Source organism: Mobula hypostoma, chromosome 25 (assembly GCF_963921235.1).
Source record: "Mobula hypostoma chromosome 25, sMobHyp1.1, whole genome shotgun sequence".
NCBI lineage: Eukaryota > Metazoa > Chordata > Chondrichthyes > Myliobatiformes > Myliobatidae > Mobula > Mobula hypostoma.
The window spans coordinates 25,356,068-25,376,662 of NC_086121.1; the positions used below are offsets into that span (position 1 = coordinate 25,356,068).

The following is a 20,595-nucleotide window of genomic DNA, read 5'->3' on the forward strand; positions in this document are numbered from 1 at the left end:
TCTCCCCCACCTCCAAGTTTCTCTCTCCCCTCCTCCCACTTTTGAAATCTACTCCTCAGCTTTTTTTCCCATCCAGTCCTGCCTAAGGGTTTCGGACGGAAACATTAACTGTGCTTGTTCCCCATACACGCTGCCCGGCCCGCAGAGTTCCTCCAGTGTTTGTACGGACCGGTGCCGAGTTGGCGTGAATTCTCAGCGCATGCGCGGTGAGTAGGCAGGGGGGGTGGGAAGGGGGCGTGAGCGGGCCTGCGCGATGACGTAGAACGCAGCGCCGGGACCGGCCCGCCAGACGCGATGAGAGGGCGGCGGTGGGCTGAGGATGAGTGCAGGTAAGGGCCCCGAGGCCGGCGGTAGTTGGTGGCTGATGCCCCGCGGCGTTCATGTTTTCCATTACAACCTTGGGCCCGAATACAACCCCCCCCCCGCCTTCTGTGGGTTGTATAGTGAGCTGTTTGAAGGAAGGATTGACACAAGAGCCCCCCCCCCCCCGGGGCGCTCTCTCGTTGGGACATAGGCTGAGCTGGCTATTCCTCTTCCCATTAGTACAAGGAATACTAATGTAGTGAAGTGGAAAACCGTCTATTACTTACAAATTGAATCCATGAATTGCAAAGTCGGGAAGTTGAAAGTCTGTAGCTCCTTTTATAGCAACGCATCATCTCAAGGGTTTGGACCCTATGGGAATGGAATTTGACGTGACTAAAATCTGTCCATGGGATTTTTAAGAAGGGACGTACGCCTTTGCAGTTTAGTTTCTAACAAATAATCGTTTGGGTGCATTACCCTAACGTGTAAAATTGTATGTTGTTAAATGCAAATTTTTAAAAAACTAATATTGGAGATTGGATGTGTATATCTTGACTCAAAGCGTCAAAAATCCTAGAGAGAGCCACTCCCAAACTTTCAAATCCTTACTTTTCTTTAAAGTTGCCTTTGCTTCACTATTCTTTTTAGATTTCTTAATTTACCAATACATAGAATCTTATTTCGAGAGCAAGATGTCTATCAGTCTGTAGTCTGTTCTTGTGGGTAAAATATTCACATCGTGTACTAAATAAATTTTCACGTATCGAGTATTCTCTTACTTGACCTCTGCCCCATTCATCCCATCTGCATTTCTGCCCTCCGTTTAGAGTGCTGAATTGGCAGTCCTTCAAGTCCTTTGGGATCAATGAAATATCTATCTGTTTATCTCCATAAATGCCACCTATTTTCGCATTTTTTTTTCTTATTCTGTACCCCTGTTTGTGTAGCACAGTCTTCTGGTGGTGTTAAGCCTTCTCTGCCAAGTTGGCAGAGCTTCTGTTCTATACTGTGTTATTAGTTTGTTTAAAGTGTATGTTTGGGAACAGGGTGAAATGAAATTGCATATGTTTAGCGACTTAACATCCTACTTTTCTGGTGCAGAATCATATTATCCAGATGCTAGGTTCCTCTTGCTTCCTGTTGTGAAACTTAGCAAAATTATTTTTAAACTGAAGCTGCTATTGCAGAATAATTGATTTTCTGTTGTCTTTGAGCCTCTCCCTTGGTGAATAGTTTGCAATAAGTTAAGGAAGCCATGTATTTCCCAAACTTTGCTTTTCTCTAAAAAGCAAGGTGATTGGAGCCTTGACAATTGTACAGCAACAGATGTTGACTGTGTTTAATAAGATTTATGTAATATTGATTATGTTGATGGGACGAGTTGGACAACGGGAACAGGCTGGGAGTGGTGATTATTTTGAGGATGTTTATTATTAACCCCATTTTCATACCTTCAGTGATATAGTTTATTGTAATCCACCCAAAGATGCTTTTGATCATGTTTAAAAGATTTTCTATTCCATTCATGGACTTCCTTCATTGGGCCAGTCTGCGTATTCGTTGAAGCTGATCAACTGGTTCCTAAGTAGCAGTTTATATTTTGCAAAGCCCACAACAGAGATGTGGCTCCAAGATGATAAATCTACCTTTAGGAACATTAGTTGTTCAGACTTTGGGAAAAGTGATCCCTATTTTAACAGCATAATTGCAAATCTGCATGTTCAGGAGTTAATGAGCACCAATAAGTCAATTAGTGCAGTCACTTTTTCCCAACTCCTGAACTTCAGGCATTCTTGAGTGGGTTGTTTTGGATTAGAGGTGCTTTGTCAGGCAGTATAGACAGAGCTTGTGATTTACCAGATCAGCGAATTGTTAGTGGTGGTACTGCATCTAAATGTGTCTCTTTCCTGAAGCACTGAATATCCATCTTGACTAACTTGCAATTTCTTTTCGTAGTTAGAAAAGCCCACCTGGTTGCGCCTTGTCCGGAAGTTGGAGTAAAATCCTACATAACCTTCTGTTCCAATTCAGATTATTGCAGAACCTGATGCATTGAACAAGGTTCTATGTATTGACTGTGTAGTAATCTGTGATAATATTCTGTTGTAACAAACAGTTTCTATGTAACTACCCTTGAATTAACTTTTAAAAAAAACCCTCAAGATCTATTTTAAGCTGTTGTAGAATAAAATACAGCAGCGACCACTTCACATTTATACCAAAAATATAAAAAGATATCTATATTGTTCCATCTATATCTAGACTGAAATGTAAAAGGAAGAAACGTTACCACACAAAACAGAGAAGTACCTGTTCCCATTGTGGCAGACAGCTGCGTTTCAGCATGTGGCACTGGCAACTCTGACTTCGGCTTCGTACTCCATTCTTTTAAAAGATAAAAACTGTTACCTTCCTCTATAACTAATGTTTATTGTTGCAATGTTAAATCACAGACCCATGGATAGAAATGGTTTTGTGCACTGTTTAAGAGAAGAGGAGTGATGTTATTATGTCTTAGCCAAGGATTATACTGAAGAAACATCTCTAAGGCAAATATCTTGCTGTTTTTTGCAACTTTGCTCAGCTTGGCTACTGCATTATATGTATTAAAACTGTGACCTGCATGATAGCTTGAGAAGTCCCAAGTTGTGAAAGGTACTCTATAATAGTCTTTTTCCTGTCTTTATTGTGACCTCGTGTCATTTTTGCACTGTTTTGTGGCATAAAGTTGAGATATTGAAAGAACAACAGGCTCCAAAACCTTGTGTAGATGTAACATTGAAATCCATTTGCACATCAGCACCTCTGCTTCCTCAGAAACTAAGAAATTTTGCATTTCCTCGTTGACCTTCACCAAATCCTCGACTTCCTAACTGGAAGACCACAGTCTGTGCGGATTGGTGATAACATATCCTCCTCGCTGACAGTCAACACTGACGCACCTCGGGTGTGTGCTTAACCCACTGCTCTACTCTCCATGTACACATGACTGTGTGGCTAGGCATAGCTCAAATATCATCTACAAATTTGCTGATGATACAACCATTGTTGGTAGAATCTCAGGTCATGACGAGAGGGCGTAGAGGAGTGAGATATGCCAACTAGTGGAATGGTGCCACAGCAACAACCTGGCACTCAACATCAGTAAGACGAAAGAGCTGATTATGGACTTCAGGAATGGTAAGATGAAGGGACATATACCAATCCTCATAGAGGGATCAGAAGTGGAGAGAGTGAGCAGCTTCAAGTTCCTGGGTGTCAAGATCTTTGAGGATCTAACCTGTTCCCAACATATTGATGTAGTCATAAAGAAGGCAAGACAGCGGCTATACTTTATTAGGAGTTGGCAGAGATTTGGCATGTCAAAAAATACACTCAAAAACTTCTATAGTTGTAACATGGAGAGCATTCTGACAGGCTGCATCACTGTCTGGTATGGAGGGGCTACTACACAGGACTGAAAGAAGCTGCAGAAGGCTGTAAATCTAGTCAGCTCCATCTTGGGTACTAGCCTACAAAGTACCCAGGACATCTTCAGGGAGCAGTGTCTCAGAAAGGCGGCATCCATTATTAAGGACCCCCATCACCCAGGACATGCCCTTTTCTCACTGTTACCATCAGGTAGGAGGTACAGAAGCCTGAAGTCACATACTCAGCGATTCAGGAACAGCTTCTTCCCCTCTGACATCCGATTCCTAAATGGACACTACCTCACTCTTTTTAATTTACAGAATTTCTGTTTTTGCACATTTAAAAAAATCTGTTCAATATAAGTAATTGATTTACTTTATTATTATGTTTCTTTTTCTCTCTCTCTCTGCTTGATTATGTATTGCATTGAACTGCTGCTAAGTTAACAACTTTCACGTCACATGCCGGTGATAATAAAGCTGATTCTGATTTTTGCAGATGCACCAGAGAAAGCATTCTATCCAGATGCATCATGACTTGGTATGGTAACTGCTGTGCCTGAGGCAGTAAGAAACTGCACAGAGCTGTGAAAACAGCTCAGTACATCACAGAAGCCAGCTTCCTCTCAATGTACTCCTGCGGTCAAACAGTCAAAGTAATCCCAGACAGTCTCTCTTTCACACCCCACCACGCCCCAATCCGGCAGAAGAAACAAAAGCCTGAAAGCACCTACTGTCAGGTTTAATGAGAACTTCTTTTGCACTCTTATAGGGCTGTTGAACAGCCCTCTTGTACGACAAGATGGCCTCTCACTATCCTGCCATGGCCTTGCACTTTATTCTCTGTCTCCACTGCATTTTATCTGGAATGGTAATTCTATATTCTGCATTACTTTTCCCTTATACTACCTCCTTGTGTTGATGTGATGAAATAATCTGTAAGGATGGCATAGAAGTTTTTCCAGCGTGCCTCAGTACTTTGACAATAATAAACCAAATTAGTTTACTCTTGGAGACCAGTTCACGGAAGAGCAAGGTGAAACTGACAGTAGTTTTACTGTTTCCTCATATAACACACAGACACTGGAATTTACTGTCCAGTTTACCCCATGGTAATAGTGAGCATTAATAACCTTGCAGTTATTCTTGCTGCAATAATCTGAGCCACTGCTTTCTCCTTAATCAGAATCAAGTTTAACGTCATTGGTATATGTTGTGAAATCTGTTGTTTTGCTGCAGCACTATATTGCGATACATAAAAACTTTATATTAATAGTGGATGCTGCTTTTTTGGGGCCTGGATGCTGGAGAGGCTGGTGCCCATGATGGAGCTGGCTGAGCTTACAACTTTTTGTAGTCTTTTCTGGTTCTGTGCAGTGGCTCCTCCATATCAGACAGGGATGCAACCAGTTGGAATCTTTTCCATGGTACATCTATAGAAATTTGTGAGTTTCTTTGGTGACATACCAAATCACCTCAAACTCCGAATGAAATATAGCTACTGTTGTGCCGCCTTTGTAACTGCATCAATATATTGGGCCCAGGATAGATCCTCAGAGATGTTGATACCCAGGAACTTGAAACTGTTCACCCTTTCCACTTCTGATCCCTCGATGAGGACAGGTATGTATTCTCTTGACTTCCCCTTCCTGAAGTCCACAACCAATTTCTTAGTTTTACTGATGTTGAGTGCAAGGTTTTCACTACAACACCACTTAACCAGCTGATTTACTTGCTCCTGTACGGCTTCACGTCACCACCTGAAATTCTGCTGGCTGTGAAATTTATAAATGTCATTTGAGCTGTGCCTGGCCACAGAATTGTGGGTGTATAGAGAGTTGAGTGGTGGGCTAAATACGCACCTTGAGGTATGCCAATGTTGTTAGAGAGGAGGAGATTTTATTTCAGATACGCAGACTGTGGTTTGGCATTGAGGAAGTCAAGAATCTAGTTACAAGTTCCGTAATTCATTGAAAGTGGTGGCACAGGTTGATGGGGTTGTAAAGTAAGCTTTTAGCACATTAGCTTTCATAAATCAAAGTATGGGATGTTATGTTGAAGTTGTATATGATATTTGTGAGCCTTAATTTGGAGTATTTTGTGCAGTTTTGGTCACCTATCTACAGCAAAGATGTAAATAAGGTTGAAAGAATACAGAAAAAAATTGCAACCATGTTGCCAGAACTTGAGGATCTGAGTTATACAGAAAGATTAAATAGGTTTCCTAGAATTATACCCCATAGGATGTAGAAGATTAGGGGGAGATATGGTAGAGGTATACAGAGACTGGGTGCAGGTCTATGGTATTAGGCAGTTTAAATGATTCGTTATTGACCAGATGGGCCAAAGTTCCTGTTTCTATGCTGAATTTTTTCTATGACTGTGTCTCAGCAGATTACTGAGCTGTTCAGTCTTTGTGGAGAATGCTGAAGCCTTTGGGAAAGTTATCCCTTTGCCAGTCTGGTTACTGGAGATTCAGTGTCACGGAACCTTGCCCCTTTGGAATGGCCCACGCCTTCATTAACCTGGTTCCACTCCACTTGCCTTGGAATCCGTGCCTTTTTTCTACTGTCACATATGCTTAGTTTATTGGTGCCTTTATGATAGTTTTCAATCTGTTATTGCACCTACTGTTGTACTCCAGCTGCAAGCAGAATGCAACAATTTGAATTTTCAGAGTAAGATGCAAAAACTGGAAATTGCCAGCAATGAATAGTAAGATTTCAACAAGAAGGGCATTAGTGTTGAGCATATTGGGGCATACAGAAGGACGTCTCTTAGCAACAGAGCCTGAACTCGATGCATTGTGTATTTCTTGGCAATGGGAGATTAGATCTGACTCTTAACTCAATGTGAAATAGTTAATATAAAATTAAATGCTCAGCTGTGAGCGCCCGTGGCAGGATGTTATGCTAGTATTCAGATTCTCTTTGGAAATTATCTGGAGAATCAGGCTTTAAAATCATGCCGGCCATGCACACGCCTTTTGGCAAGCTGCCACTCTAGTTTTTAATTGCAAGGCCTGCTTTAATATTCATAAACCTTATATAGGAAGAAAACTAACAAAGGATTGAAGCAGAAACTGCTGTTTATCAATGTCGATTTTTCTTTCGTCTCTCACCCTCATCCTCCCAAAAGCTGGGAATTTCGACGTTCTATGACCATGTCTTGTCGCTGTTTGCTGTTTCCTGCGTGAAAAATTTAGCTATCTACCATCTTAGTGTTACTCTGTGTAACCCTCTCACTGGGCTCGTACACAAACTTGGCTCGCCAGCTAACACTAACAGCCACGGGACTTAATGGTGAGGAGGCCACCTTTCAAAATATTATACGCCTAGGGTCTGTATATTTGGAGTTCAACCAAACAGGAGCATCGTGCTGTTCTGATTAAACAAACCTTAATTTGAGTGAATGCTGTGCAAACGCCACCCATACAGAATTGTCAGTTGGTCATCCATCGCATAAAATTATGGAGGAAGTATATTTACAAATTTTCGCTTTATCAAACAGTTAATAGGCAAAAGAAAATAAAAGGGCCCATTACAGTTAAACCAGTCCAATGTGCACGTGACCATTCGAGCTCATCCTGAAGTTGTCTTTTACTCGCTCGTTAGACCCACGGTCTGCGTGAAAGCATACTCCACATTCTGAACTTCCCTCGAAATCCAACTCGAACAAACTGGCTATCTCTTAGGAGTATTTGGCCTTCCTCCTTGAAGGCATTCATCTGTGTGAAACACTTCGGGCAAACGGGGACTCTCCTTCCATCGGCTTTCTGTGGCACCTTCCCTTCTGGCCCACTCCGCAGCTCCCACCAAAAAACCCCCGCACCAAACTTCTGTCCTTCAGAAACTCCTCCCCACAATCCTGATTGGCTGACCCACATTCCTACGGAGGACCACGTGTGTCCTTATCTTAGCCGAAACCAAAACACACTTCCAGCATGACATGCTGCTTTTACAGAAAACTGCTAATAGAAAAATCATGAAGAGATTTTATTTTTCAGTAGAAAAACTAAGTGCAGTTATGAAGAAAGCACGGCAGCACCTCTACTTTTTTAGGAGTTTGTGGAGACTTGGCATGCTTTGACAAGCTTCCACAGATGTGTAGTATTGACTGGCTGCGTCACAGACTGGTATGGAAATGCCAATGCTCTTGAACAGAAAATTCTACAAAAAGTAGTGGATATGGCCCAGTCCGTCATGAGTAAAGCCTTCCCACCCATTGAGCACATGGTTTGTACGTGAAATGCTGTTTTTATGAAAGGGACTCCCACCACCCAGGACATGCTGTCTTCTCACTGCTGCCGTCAGGAAGAAGATACAAGATAGGTCTCGCTCTACCAGGTTTAAGATCAGGTACTACCCCTCAACCACCTGGCTCTGAACAAAGGCGATAACTTCACTTGCCCATCATTGAAATATTCTCCCAACCAATGGACTCACTTTCAAGGACTATTCATCTCATGTTCTTGACATTTATTGCTTATTTATTTATATTATTTGTCCAGTTTAACTTCTGCATTCTCATCGAAAGCCCTAGTTTGCTGCTCATTTATTGATTCTGTTATAGTTACTACTCCACAGACTTGAGTTTATCCACAAGAAAATCAATCTCAAGGTTGTATATGGTGACATATATGTACTTTGATAATAAAATTTACTTTGAACTTTGAGCATCCTCTCACATTTCAACGTTGGAGCTGTCAACAAAATATTTTTTTATATATAAATGAATTTTCTGAGATCTGGTCTTTGGCATGGACCTAACTTTTATGATAGAAAGTTAAAGAAAATCTAGCAGGTATTTGCTTCTGAAATTGAATCTTGAACAAGATTTTCATACTTATTTAATAGTTTGGTTGGGCAAGGTGAGGTCTGTGTAGCACATTGTATCAGTCCTTGTTAGCTGATAATTATGTAGAAACTAATTTGAATACCCAGTGTGACAGATGCGGTTTCTGTATGCATCCAGCACCAGTCATTTGCCTATGGAAGGATATGCTAGCGTGTTTGCCACAAACACATGTTTGTATCTGCAAACATCATTGCAGTTTTTTTCTCAGTGTAGATGGGGTTGTGGCTCCCTCTCTGCATGAGCCAGCTGATGTCCAAACAATGCCAGTTGAAACTTGAAACTATGAACCAAATCAAGTTCCTATTTTTGGGTATGTTTATCAGATTTTTCACTGTGTTCATATTTTTCATCGATTCAGTTTTTCTTTGTATCCACTGTGAGTGCTTGCAAGAAAGCGAATCTCAGGGTAGTACATGGTCACTTTGATAATAAATTTACTTTGAATTTTTAAACTTTGATTTGTGAATTGAAATCAAGACTTGCATTTGTATTGTCATCTCAGGTTAATCCTATGCTCACTCAACTCTACCCTCTTGAACATCTTTACACTTATTGCTGCAACATCGGTGGCTATGCCTTCAGTTAACATCTTAAGAATCCTGGCAGTAACCAGCTGCCTCAGTTTCCTCCTTAAAGACGTTCTTTAAAACCCCACTCTGATCAAACCCAGGTCATCTGCCCTAATATTTCTTTATGTGATGTTAGTGTGAATTTTCTGCTTGAAACTCTCCTTTAGATTGCCCCAGGTTGTTACAGGGTCTCTACGGGATCCAGAGTGAGCCAGCCAGTTGAATATAAATTGGCCTATTGGTAGCATTGAAAGGGTGGTAGTGAAGAGTTAGTTTTCCAGATTTTGGACCTGTGACCAGTAATGGCTCGCGGGGAAAAGTGCTGAGTCCTCTGCTGTTTGACATATAAACAGCTTGGATGAGAATATAGATGGTATGATTAGTAGGTTTGCAGTTGACACCAAAATAGGTGGTGTGGTGGACTGTGAAGAAGATTATCTGAGGGAATAACAGAATCTAGATCATCTGGGAAAGTGGGTAAAGGACCCACTTAAGGAATATAACCCAGGTAAGTGCAAGGTGATACGTCTAGGGAAGTTAAACAAAGGCAAGGTTTGCAGAGTAAATGATACCAACCTGAGGAGTGTTGTAGAACAGAGGGACCTAGTACACTGTTCAGTGAAGGTGACTACACATGATGGCGAAGCTAGTGTGTGGCATGCTTGCCCTTGATGGACAGGCCAGTGAGTACAAGAGTTGGGATGTCATATTCAGTATACTTAATACAGTGTGTGTGTGTGTGTGTGTGTGTGTGTGTGTGTATATATATATATATATATATATATATGTGTATATATATATATGTGTATATATATATATGTGTGTGTATATATATATGTATGTGTGTATATATATATGTATGTGTGTGTATATATATATGTATATATATATATATGTATGTATATATATATATAATGTATGTATATATATGTGTATGTGTATATATATATATGTATATATATATATATATGTGTGTGTGTGTATATATATATATATATAATTAAAAATTGTGCAAAAAACAGAAATACTATATTAAAAAAATGTGAGGTAGTGTCCAAGGGTTCAATGTCCACCTAGGAATGGAATATTACCTACAGTCTCCTTACGTTTATCTCTCAGCTAACATCACAATTTTTCCTACATTATTGCTGTAACACCATTTTTAAAAATGTGTCAATGGCTGTAAAGTGCTTTGAGATGCCTTTGAAAGTACTCAGACCTGCATAACACTACCTAGCATAGCTGATTCATTACATGGCCATTCAATTCTTTATTTAAGTTTTCTTAAATGGCAAAAATTCATTCCAAACAACACTTAAAACTTCTCGAGCTGCTGCAATTACAGCAAAGCATTCAATCAGCCAATGAGAGCACTCTACATACGCTCTGAGCCACTCACAGCCAATCACGTATTGGTTCACACTCTGCCTCCCCGCGTGTGTAAACGTTCTCGCTTCCTCGCCAGCTTATTCAATTTTTTTTCACTCATAATGTCTGGAAAACAGCCTGCAACTTCCATCGGAGGGTAATACATCTAAGGTGTCTAGGAACGGCATTAGCATGAGTTTGAAACTGCAAGTGATTAAGTGTTTGGAAGTTGTTAAGTGTCAGCTTGATGTTGAAGAGTTACTGCATTCTCATGGTGAGAGCCTTAATAACAAAGAGCTTCAAGCATTGGCAGAGCAACGCATCCTGGGTGAATCTGAGGACGAGGATGGAAAAGAGGAAATGCCATCAAGAAACCTCACCACAGAATCCTCTAAGATGTAACCAGTACTTGCTTCCCTCTGCTGCTGTGATGTGTTGCTGCTCCACCGATGTACAGATTAAGCTTACGTGTGTGTTGTTACTGCATGAATGACTGTGAATACATAAAATAGTATATCGTATATCTCAGTTTGATTTTTTTTCATCAGGCACACATGTCCATATGCATAATGTTATAATGACCCCGCATAGGGCTTCACCACCTAGGAATGCATCCTCAGCATTAAACAGGGTCTGAGTGTAGTATGAAAGACTACCACTTTTCTGTTTCTCTTTTAAATTGCCATCCATAGAAACAAAACGTCAAATCTTTTAATCAGAGTTTATACAGAAATTATCAGTATATTCAGATTTCTTTTATCTTTCAGGCAATTAACTGAGCCAGCGAAAGAGAAATTAAAGGTGCATGTCTGGGTTCACAACCAAAATGCTGATTGTTGCTTGAGTAAACTGAAGTCACTATATGTATGGTCTGGGGGAATCCGAACTGGGGATTCGTTGGGTGTTTTCTAAGTTACAAACTCTTCACAATAATGAAGAAGTCAGCAATTCTCAAAAGTGAGCATCTGGATTCTGTCAAATAACAAGGCTTTTACTTGCAGCAATTGTGTAAAATGTATTGTAAATCTGTGGATCTTTTCAATAAATTGCTCTCCCATGTGCTTCGAAAGGTATTTTACCATTTCCTACATCCTTCCAAATCTGTCATTTTGAGTGTCCCTATTTTAATCACTTGAAAATGTGTCTTCACCTATTTGTCCTTAAACTCTCCTGTGGAGTGCCCTTGGTTGTTACAGGGCCTACGTGGGAACCAGGGTGAGTCAGTCAGCCAGTTGGATACAAAATACTTGGTAGGAGTCAAAGGGTTTTAGAGGAGAGGAGATCGGAAGAGGAGGAGTTCCAGATTGCAAGCCTGTGACCAGTGGTGTACTTTTGTTTCATCCTTTAAGTAGATTATATAATCTACCTTGGTTAAATTTTTGTTCATCTGTCATAATACCATAATAATACATTTTATATAATGCTTCTGTGAAATGTATTGGGATTCTTCCCAGATTAAAAGCTGTGTAAATGTAAAATGTCATTGAATTGGAAAACACACCCTTTTTGATATTTGTGCATCTTACTGCACGAATGACTGTGAATACATAAAATAGTACATCGTATATCTCGGTTTGATTTTTTTAAAATCAGGCACACATGTCCATATGCATAATGTTATAATGACCCTGCATGGGGTCATTATGTGCAACCCAACCACACAGTAATGACTGCAGTGGACGGGCGTTTCAGAAATTTCTCCAGATGTTCCTCTGTGCTTTCACGTTCATTCTCCAACATATCAGAATTGTCCACGGCCCCTATTTACCAGATACGATATCATTTTTCACCGGAGGGCTGCACACGCGTGGTGCGCTGCTCTCTCTCCTCCCGCCTTATATGTGATATGTACTATTATCAGCCGTTCAAAGCACTTCATGGTGATCGGCATCAGTGCCACTGGTGGTAGATGATTAGTTCTGCAGGTGCAGAGTTCTGTGGTACAGGGATGATGGTGTCTGATCGGACACAGCACAGAACCGGCCCTACTGGCCCAATGAGCCACACTTCATCCATCAACCCACCTACTTAACCCTCATCTAATCACAGGACAACTTACAATGACTAATTAACCCACTGTTCTGTGTGTCTTTGAATTGTGGGAAGAAACCGGAGTACCCAGAGGAAACCCATGCAGTTCACAGGGAGAAAGTACAATCTGCAGATGGCTCCAGAATTGAACTCTGAAGCACCCTGAGCTGTAGTAGTGTCACTCTGACTGCTACGCTACTGTGGCGCCCCAACTGTCTCAGCTTTAACACAGGGCCTCAGGAATAATGGAATCTTTCCTGTTCCATTTTATTTTTCCCAAGGAAATTATAGGAGAGGAAACAAATTGTCAGTACTTTGTGCTCTGAGACATTAATATTCAAAAATATCTGCTAAATCTGTAAAGTAACTTTACAGATATCCTCAATAGCTTCCTTTCCTGTTAAGTGTTCGGTGTTTGGTAACTTGCCAGTAATGTCAGACAAGATGGTTTAAGTTTACTCAATTTGCAGGATGCGTTGTACATAGGCTAACAATGATAATATTTGACCGTGATACATTTGTGTTTGCATTGTGAATGAACAAATCATGTCAATAGTAGGTCTATTGTGTATGACTCATCTGTAATTCATAAGTTTACTTTTATAGCTAGTTTGTCATGCACCAACTTTCATTTTGTACTGTGAAATTGTACAGGGGTTTTTATCATCAAGCTGCTCTGGTGTACAATCCAAATTCCAAGTATTATTGTAAGTTTGTGCTGATTGAATTTAAACATAACAATGCCAAGGACTGTAAAGTCATTGGCTGCAGTCTACCATCATTGTACGTGTTCAGGACAAAATGGCTAGGAAATTTTATTGCTGACGTTACCCACCCTGCAAGCTGCCTTTTCCAAAAGTTCCCTTCTGGAAAGCACTATAGGGCTACTAAAACAAAAACTTCATACCATTTTAGAAGTTTCTTTCCCCTGGCAGTTTATGTGATCTGCCATTCTAGCCAGCCCCCTCTTCCCCTCTATTACCTCAGTCACCACACTGCACTATAAACACTTCAAACCATATGTTATAATGCTGTTTACATTTTAAATACATGCTGGTGTTTATGTATTTATGGAATAGAATGTGTATATCTGTACTTCTAATTTTATTTTTATTCTGTATAATTGAATTTTTTTTTGCTGAATGTAGCACCAGCACTCCACAGCAATTTCCTAATACAGTAAGTGTATTTGGTGAATAAAGTTATTGTTGATCCTTGACCCGCTGACAGCCTACTGTTTTGTTTTGTGGATGTGACATGGTTAAAAAAATTATGGAGCAGAACTGTATACTTAAAAATAATGCCAGTGTCTCTGTAGTTTAAAAAATCTATAATCCAGCCTTTGTCAACCTTTTTGCCCTGGAGGAACTCTTGAAATAATTTTCAAGTCTCAGGGAACCCCTGCATAAAAATGATTATATCTAGAGCTCACGGTACGTTAGCGTGATCAGTAAGTAGTAGATATAATGATCCAAAAATAATTGTCAATGCTCTTTTGAGTAGAGAATGGATTTTTAGCCAACCTTTCTTGGAAAAAAAAACAAAGTCATTAAGTTTAGCCTACCTTTCTTGAAATTAATCTTTCTTTCCCCTTCTTAATTTTTAAAAACTCTTAAGGCAAACTTAAGTTTCTGTTAAATAACTGGCTTAAGCCAAAACAGGATTTAATTTTTCTAAAGGTAGGCTCGGTAGATTTAATTTTAATAAAGGTTATAAATTGACTTAATGCTACTTACAACATGAAAATTTATTGACAATGTTGAATAATAAAGTAACTAAAAACCATAGACCAAAGGTGTAATAAATAAATGAGAAAACCGCAAAAAATACGGAAACTTCACAATACAATTCACTTCTAATGTACACAGTCCACCTTTGGCAATATTTAGAGCAACAACAAAACTGCAGGCCAGAAGCTGGGTCGTGGTGTGTAAAAGAAGATATATCATCTTTAGAATGATAATTTCCCTCCAATTTTCTACTACACTGGTAGAGTTTGTTCTCTCCCATAAGTTAGTCGACAGTGCGTAAGGGGAAATTGTGGGAGGTAATTCAGGAGGGAGAGGCTGATGTCGCAGCCCAAGTTGGGTGAATCCATTCAATGCATAGAAAGCACACTTCATGCTCCTTATCACCCTACTGTCCTCCCCTCTGTGCAATATAGCGCTCATCAATTATCAGCCTACTGTCCTCCCCTCTGTGCAATACAACGCTCATCAATTATCAGCCTACCGTCCTCCCTTCTGTGCAATACAGCGCTCACCAATCATCAGCCGACTGGCCTCCCCTGTGTGCAATACAGCACTCACCGATTACCAGCCGACTGGCCTCCTCTCCTCTCTGTGCAATACAGCGCTCACCAATTATCAATGGCCTCCCCTATCTTGTGTCAGAAACTGAGAATAAACACGATCCGACTGCGCACTGCCATATTGGGCTGAGAGACCTTAAGTGAGATTGCTAATGGGGCTGCTCGGTCATGCCCACCACTGTGAATGCTAGCATGGTACGAAGTTCAAAAAAATGTTTATTTTTTTAAAATCATGATCTGTCATGGAACCCCTAATGACCTCTCGTGGAACCCTAGGGTTCCGCAGAACCCAGGTTGAGAAACCCTGCCATAATCCGTCAGATTAATCCCATATCAATTTGCAAATGCTAAATTTGTGTACATAGTCAGCTTCCCAGTGCTGGTGGGGAGGCAGTGATAGAGAGAAGATTGAAAGAAATTGTCCTAAGGGTGAAAGTTGAGAGGAAATCTAGGGGATATTTTAAAATGATAAGCAGGAATGTCAGAAAATGCATGGAGCAATACAACGAGGATTTACTATCCTTTCGATTACCGTGTTGCTTGTTTCTTTAATAAAACTTTCTTAGTTCTAGTAATCCAGACTCCAACTGAGTGATCCATTTCTGCTGGTTTGGCAACCCAGTTACGGGGTACGTAACACCTGTTTGAGGAGGTCCTCCTTAAGGTTGTCCTTTCCTGGTACAAATTTATTTTTGTCCCGACGGCCAAGAAGAGGGCTGAACATTTTTGGGGTTAGGACATAAAGTGAATATTGGTTTCAGCGAGCAACCTTCAGATATGAATATACATTGAAGATTAAATCTAAAATGCAACTCTGAAAAATGAGTAAACAATGCTGATTTAAATTCATTATTTGGGTGTCACTAGCACGGGTACGAAGAAGGGAGCTGTGATAGGGGTGCGTAGTTCCAAGGAAACATTGTAAATACGGATTTGTTTGAATTATCCTAAATTTTTCTTTGTTCTTTAGCATATAAAATGTTGTGTAGAGTTGGGCCAAGCAGACCTTTTCCATTGGCAGGATCTCAATATGATGCCTGCTATATCTTGTTTTGTTGAATAAAGAGGCTGCTTTATAACTACCAGTGCTTTTCTCCGGTGACTTTATTCACGCCTCGACAGTCTGAATTAATGGAATGCTCAATGCTGAGAAGTACAAGCAGGTTCTTGTCCATCATGCAATACCATCAGGGAAGCATCTGATCTGTCCAAACTTCATTCTGCAGCAGGACAATGACTCCAAATACATAGACAAGGTCATAAAGATCTGTCTCAAGCGAAAAGAAGAACAACGAGTTCTGCGACAGATAGTATGGCCCCTACGGAGCCTTGATCTCAACATCAGAGGTTGTCTGGGATTACCTAGAGAGACAGAAGCAAACGAGAGCCAAATTCTGCAGAACAACTGTGGCAAGTTGTCCAAGATGATTGAAATAACCTACCATCTGATCTTCTTATAAAACTGTACAACAGCGTACCCAAGAGAACTGATGCAGTTTTAAATCAAATATTGACATGATTTAATTTTTTTACTGCTTATTGCTCTTTATATTTTTGATATTTAGAAACTTTTCATTTCATTATTTTTGAAAACATCTTTGCTTTACAGAATTTTTTTTGCATGTGCCCAAGACCTTTGCACAGTACTATAATCTTATCAGCATTAACTAAAACATTAAACCATTTATGTTTTAAACTATTAGTGCATACCAGTAGGGTAAGTTGTTTATTTGAAGCATTTGGGATTGAAATGCACTTTATGTTCATTTATAAGAGCAACTGAGCAGAAATGAGTGAGCTTCATACACATGCTTGAGAGTACATAATCTAAGCAAATGATGTGGGAGATAGGCTGGTAGAAAAACATTAAAAAACTGGAAAATTGATCAATTCATAGCAGTCCCATGGCCTTGTAATTCTAGGTGGGGCTGAATCAGTAGGTTGCTGATTTCTGCCTGAGTAGTGGATCCACTGTTTGCTCTCCGTGTTTGTAGTAGAAGTATTAATAACTTTATAGAGGACTTTTCATACAGATGATGTAGTTCAAAGTGCTTTACAGTGGGATAAAAGCACAAACATGAAAGTAAAAAATGAAACCATGTTAGTTAAAAGCCAGATTAAGTAAATAGGGTTTGAGCTGGCATTTAAAAGTGTCGAACTGAGTCTCTATCCCTTATACTTTTAGATATTAAGTTCCACAGTGTGGTTCAGAAAAGCTGACCTAATTATCTTTCGAGGGAGATTGTTTAAACTTAAGAGACCAGCAGAAGTTCTGAGAGCTTGAGCAGGATTATAAAATGAAAAATGATCCTGTGATGTACTCCAGTCCCAGACCATTAAGAGCTTTAAAAACAAGAGAATTTTAGTATGTAGGCAGAGGAAGAATAAATCAGGCATTCCCACTTTTGCAACCCCTGCTTGAAAATACAAAACCACAACGATTGTCATCAGAGTATGTTCTAAAGTCTCGTGACTTGTTTCAGCTATACTTCGAAAAATTGTTCCTTACCAGTGTATGTAGTAACTGTTTGCCAGCTTAATTATTTTAAAATTGATTTCAGAGGTCTCTTGTTAAAAGCAGTATCTCTTACTTGTAAAGCTTGATGTTCTCTCCCCCCCCCCCGCCATTGTTTGAGGAAAAATTATACTTATCATTTTATTGGCCTTCTCTTGATTTTTTTTTGGAAAAAACCTCTTAAAAAATAAATATAGCACTGAGTGTAGAAATTTAACAAATTATTTATTTTGCTTTCCTCCAGTATTTTGATGATTAACTCAACATTTACTAACATATTAATAACATTAAGATGCCATTATCCAGTATTTAACTCCTGCAAATGATTATTTTTTTTTGTTTTTTTGGTCAGCATGGGCATTCTCCATATCTTCTGTTATATGTTGATTTAGGCTATTTCATTTGAAGCAGATATAGGGATAGAGAAGAGCAGGAGAAATACAATATTCCTTGTAATCTTGAAAAAAAATTCCAATGTGCTTCAGGAACACTCAGCCAATCCTCCAGGTTGAGCAACTATGTTGGCATTCATTATTTCTCTTTGTGCTTCTAGTTCCCTTGTTTATTTACTTTCCTTTATTCGGTTGAAACTTGTGCAATAAATAATATAACAATGTCAGAATTGCATTTTAGGTGACACGTCTCAGTTGTCTTTTTGCAGAACAAATACTTCTGCTTGTATGCAAATTTAATTTGGTTTCATTATTTGCCAGTTGGTTTATTTGAGAACCAAGATTAGCTCAAGTACTAAATTCTGCTGATTCTCTTCACGCTTAGCCTTGGTTTGCTATTGCAGGGGTCCCCAACCTTTTTTGCACCGCGGACTGGTTTAATATTGACAATATTCTTTTGCGTCGCGTGTTTTTAAAGGGCAGGGCACCTCTACAACCCACACCTCCAACCGCACCTCATTGATTGGAACATTCTGACTCCAAGTAGCTTTTGTAGAAGGCATTACCCCAGAGGTTCACATTTTTTAACCTAGGCTGTGATTGCTTAAATGGTGTACTCAGGTTGATGAGAAGAAGTACAATTGTTTGTGTGTTATTAGTTTAGGCAGATTGTGTTTGTCTATTATTGTGACTTAGATGAAGATCAGACCACATTTTGAGTAATTAATGCAGCAAGCCAGATAATTGCAAAGCATTCATGAACTTTTTTTTGCAACTGTATGTGAGCTATCTTATGTATATATTTATGTTTTTTATTCAAATTTTAAAGTAGATTTATTATCAAAGTTCATATGTTACCCATATACAATCTGAGATTGGTTATTTTGGGAGCATAAATTCCAAAAGTCATTGTATGTATATAGAATATGACTCAGAAGTTTGTCCTCCTGCAAGCAGCAATGAAACAAAGAAACACCATGGAACCTGTTTGAGAAACCATCAAACACCCAACATGCAAAAAAACCCCCAAATTTGCACAAATGGTAAACAACACGCAGAATATCAACCATCAAATCAGGAGTCTAGTAGTATTCAGTTTAGTTTAGTTTAGCGCCATGCCACTACCCCACTGCAGGCCACAGCAATGCTTTGCTGAAGCGCCCCAGTCCGCAATGATCACCCTGATCAATTTGCTCAAAAACAAGCAAAAAAAGAGTAACCAGAATCTGAAAACACATGCAATATGAACCTCAAAGTACCCCAAAATGAGTTCACATCCTCGCCAATCAATCCTTCCAACATGGATCCTAAAGCTCCTGCACTTTCCTCCTCCGACGCTTGCGAGGGGGACAGGAAGACCGGTCAAATGCAGGCAGGTGGCACCGAGCACCTGCCTGACCTCTGCTGTCAACCCCGTCGACTTCAACCTTGCTCGACGACTCAATCAGAGAGAAGCAATAGAGTCGATTATGGGTTTCCAGGCCTCCAGGCCACACGCTCCGCTGTAAGCCTCACCAAGCTCTCTCAGAGACAGCCAAGCTCCAGATTGCTCAATCAGCCCAAAAGTACACCATCATAATGTAAATCACAGGTTTCGATCACATGCAGCTTAGTAGCAGAATCATATGTGAAGGACGAAGAAGTAAAATAAGTAGTTTCATTAGCTATCTCCAGGGCATCGCAGTTGAACATAGAACATAGAAATCCACAGCACGTTTCAGGCGCTTCGGCCCACAAAGTTGTGCCGACCATGTAACCGACTCTATAAACTGCCTAGAATTTCCCTAGTGCATAGCCCTCTATTTTTCTAAGCTCCGTGTACGTATCTAAGAGGCTCTTAAAAGACGCATTGTTGATTGTAAATCCAAGAAATATAATAGAATCAACGAAAGACCATAGTCAGCAGGAGAAACAGCCAAATTGCAAAGGACAACAAATTCTGCAGTTAAAAAAGAGAAAAAATAAATAGGCAAAAAATATCGAGAGCATGAGATGAGTCCTTGAAAGTGAGTCCATAGGTTGTGGGAGCAAGAGTTTTTTTTATTGCAAACAACAGGAATTCTGCAGATGCTGGAAATTCAAGCAACACACATCAAAGTTGCTGGTGAACGCAGCAGGCCAAGCAGCATCTATAGGAAGAGACGCAGTCGACGTTTCAGGCCGAGACCCTTCATCAGGACTAACTGAAGGAAGAGTGAGTAAGGGATTTGAAAGCTGGAGGGGGAGGGGGAGATGCAAAATGATAGGAGAAGACAGGAGGGGGAGGGATAGAGCCGAGAGCTGGACAGGTGATAGGCAAAAGGGGATACGAGAGGATCATGGGACAGGAGGTCCGGGAAGAAAGACGGGGGGGGGGTGACCCAGAGGATGGGCAAGAGGTATATTCAGAGGGACAGAGGGAGAAAAAGGAGAGTGAGAGAAAGAATGTGTGCATAAAAATGAGTAACAGATGGGGTACGAGGGGGAGGTGGGGCCTAGCGGAAGTTAGAGAAGTCAATGTTCATGCCATCAGGTTGGAGGCTACCCAGACAGAATATAAGGTGTTGTTCCTCCAACCTGAGTGTGGCTTCATCTTTACAGTAGAGGAGGCCGTGGATAGACATGTCAGAATGGGAATGGGATGTGGAATTAAAATGTGTGGCCACTGGGAGATCCTGCTTTCTCTGGCAGACAGAGCGTAGATGTTCAGCAAAGCGGTCTCCCAGTCTGCGTCGGGTCTCACCAATATATAAAAGGCCACATCGGGAGCACCGGACACAGTATATCACCCCAGTCGACTCACAGGTGAAGTGATGCCTCACCTGGAAGGACTGTTTGGGGCCCTGAATGGTGGTAA

The 20,595-nt window shown here is 40.3% G+C and overlaps 1 protein-coding gene across 1 annotated transcript in view; it reads left to right on the forward strand.

Moving 5' to 3' along the window:
- Positions 1-258: 258 nt before the first annotated feature.
- Positions 259-20,595, forward strand: part of atp13a2 (ATPase cation transporting 13A2) — a 93,326-nt gene continuing 72,989 nt past the window's right edge. Inside the window, exon 1 of the mRNA XM_063033138.1 lies at positions 259-329. Within this exon, the coding sequence (XP_062889208.1) occupies positions 320-329 (10 nt within the window). The 5' untranslated portion in view covers positions 259-319. The remainder of the gene's footprint in view (positions 330-20,595) is intronic.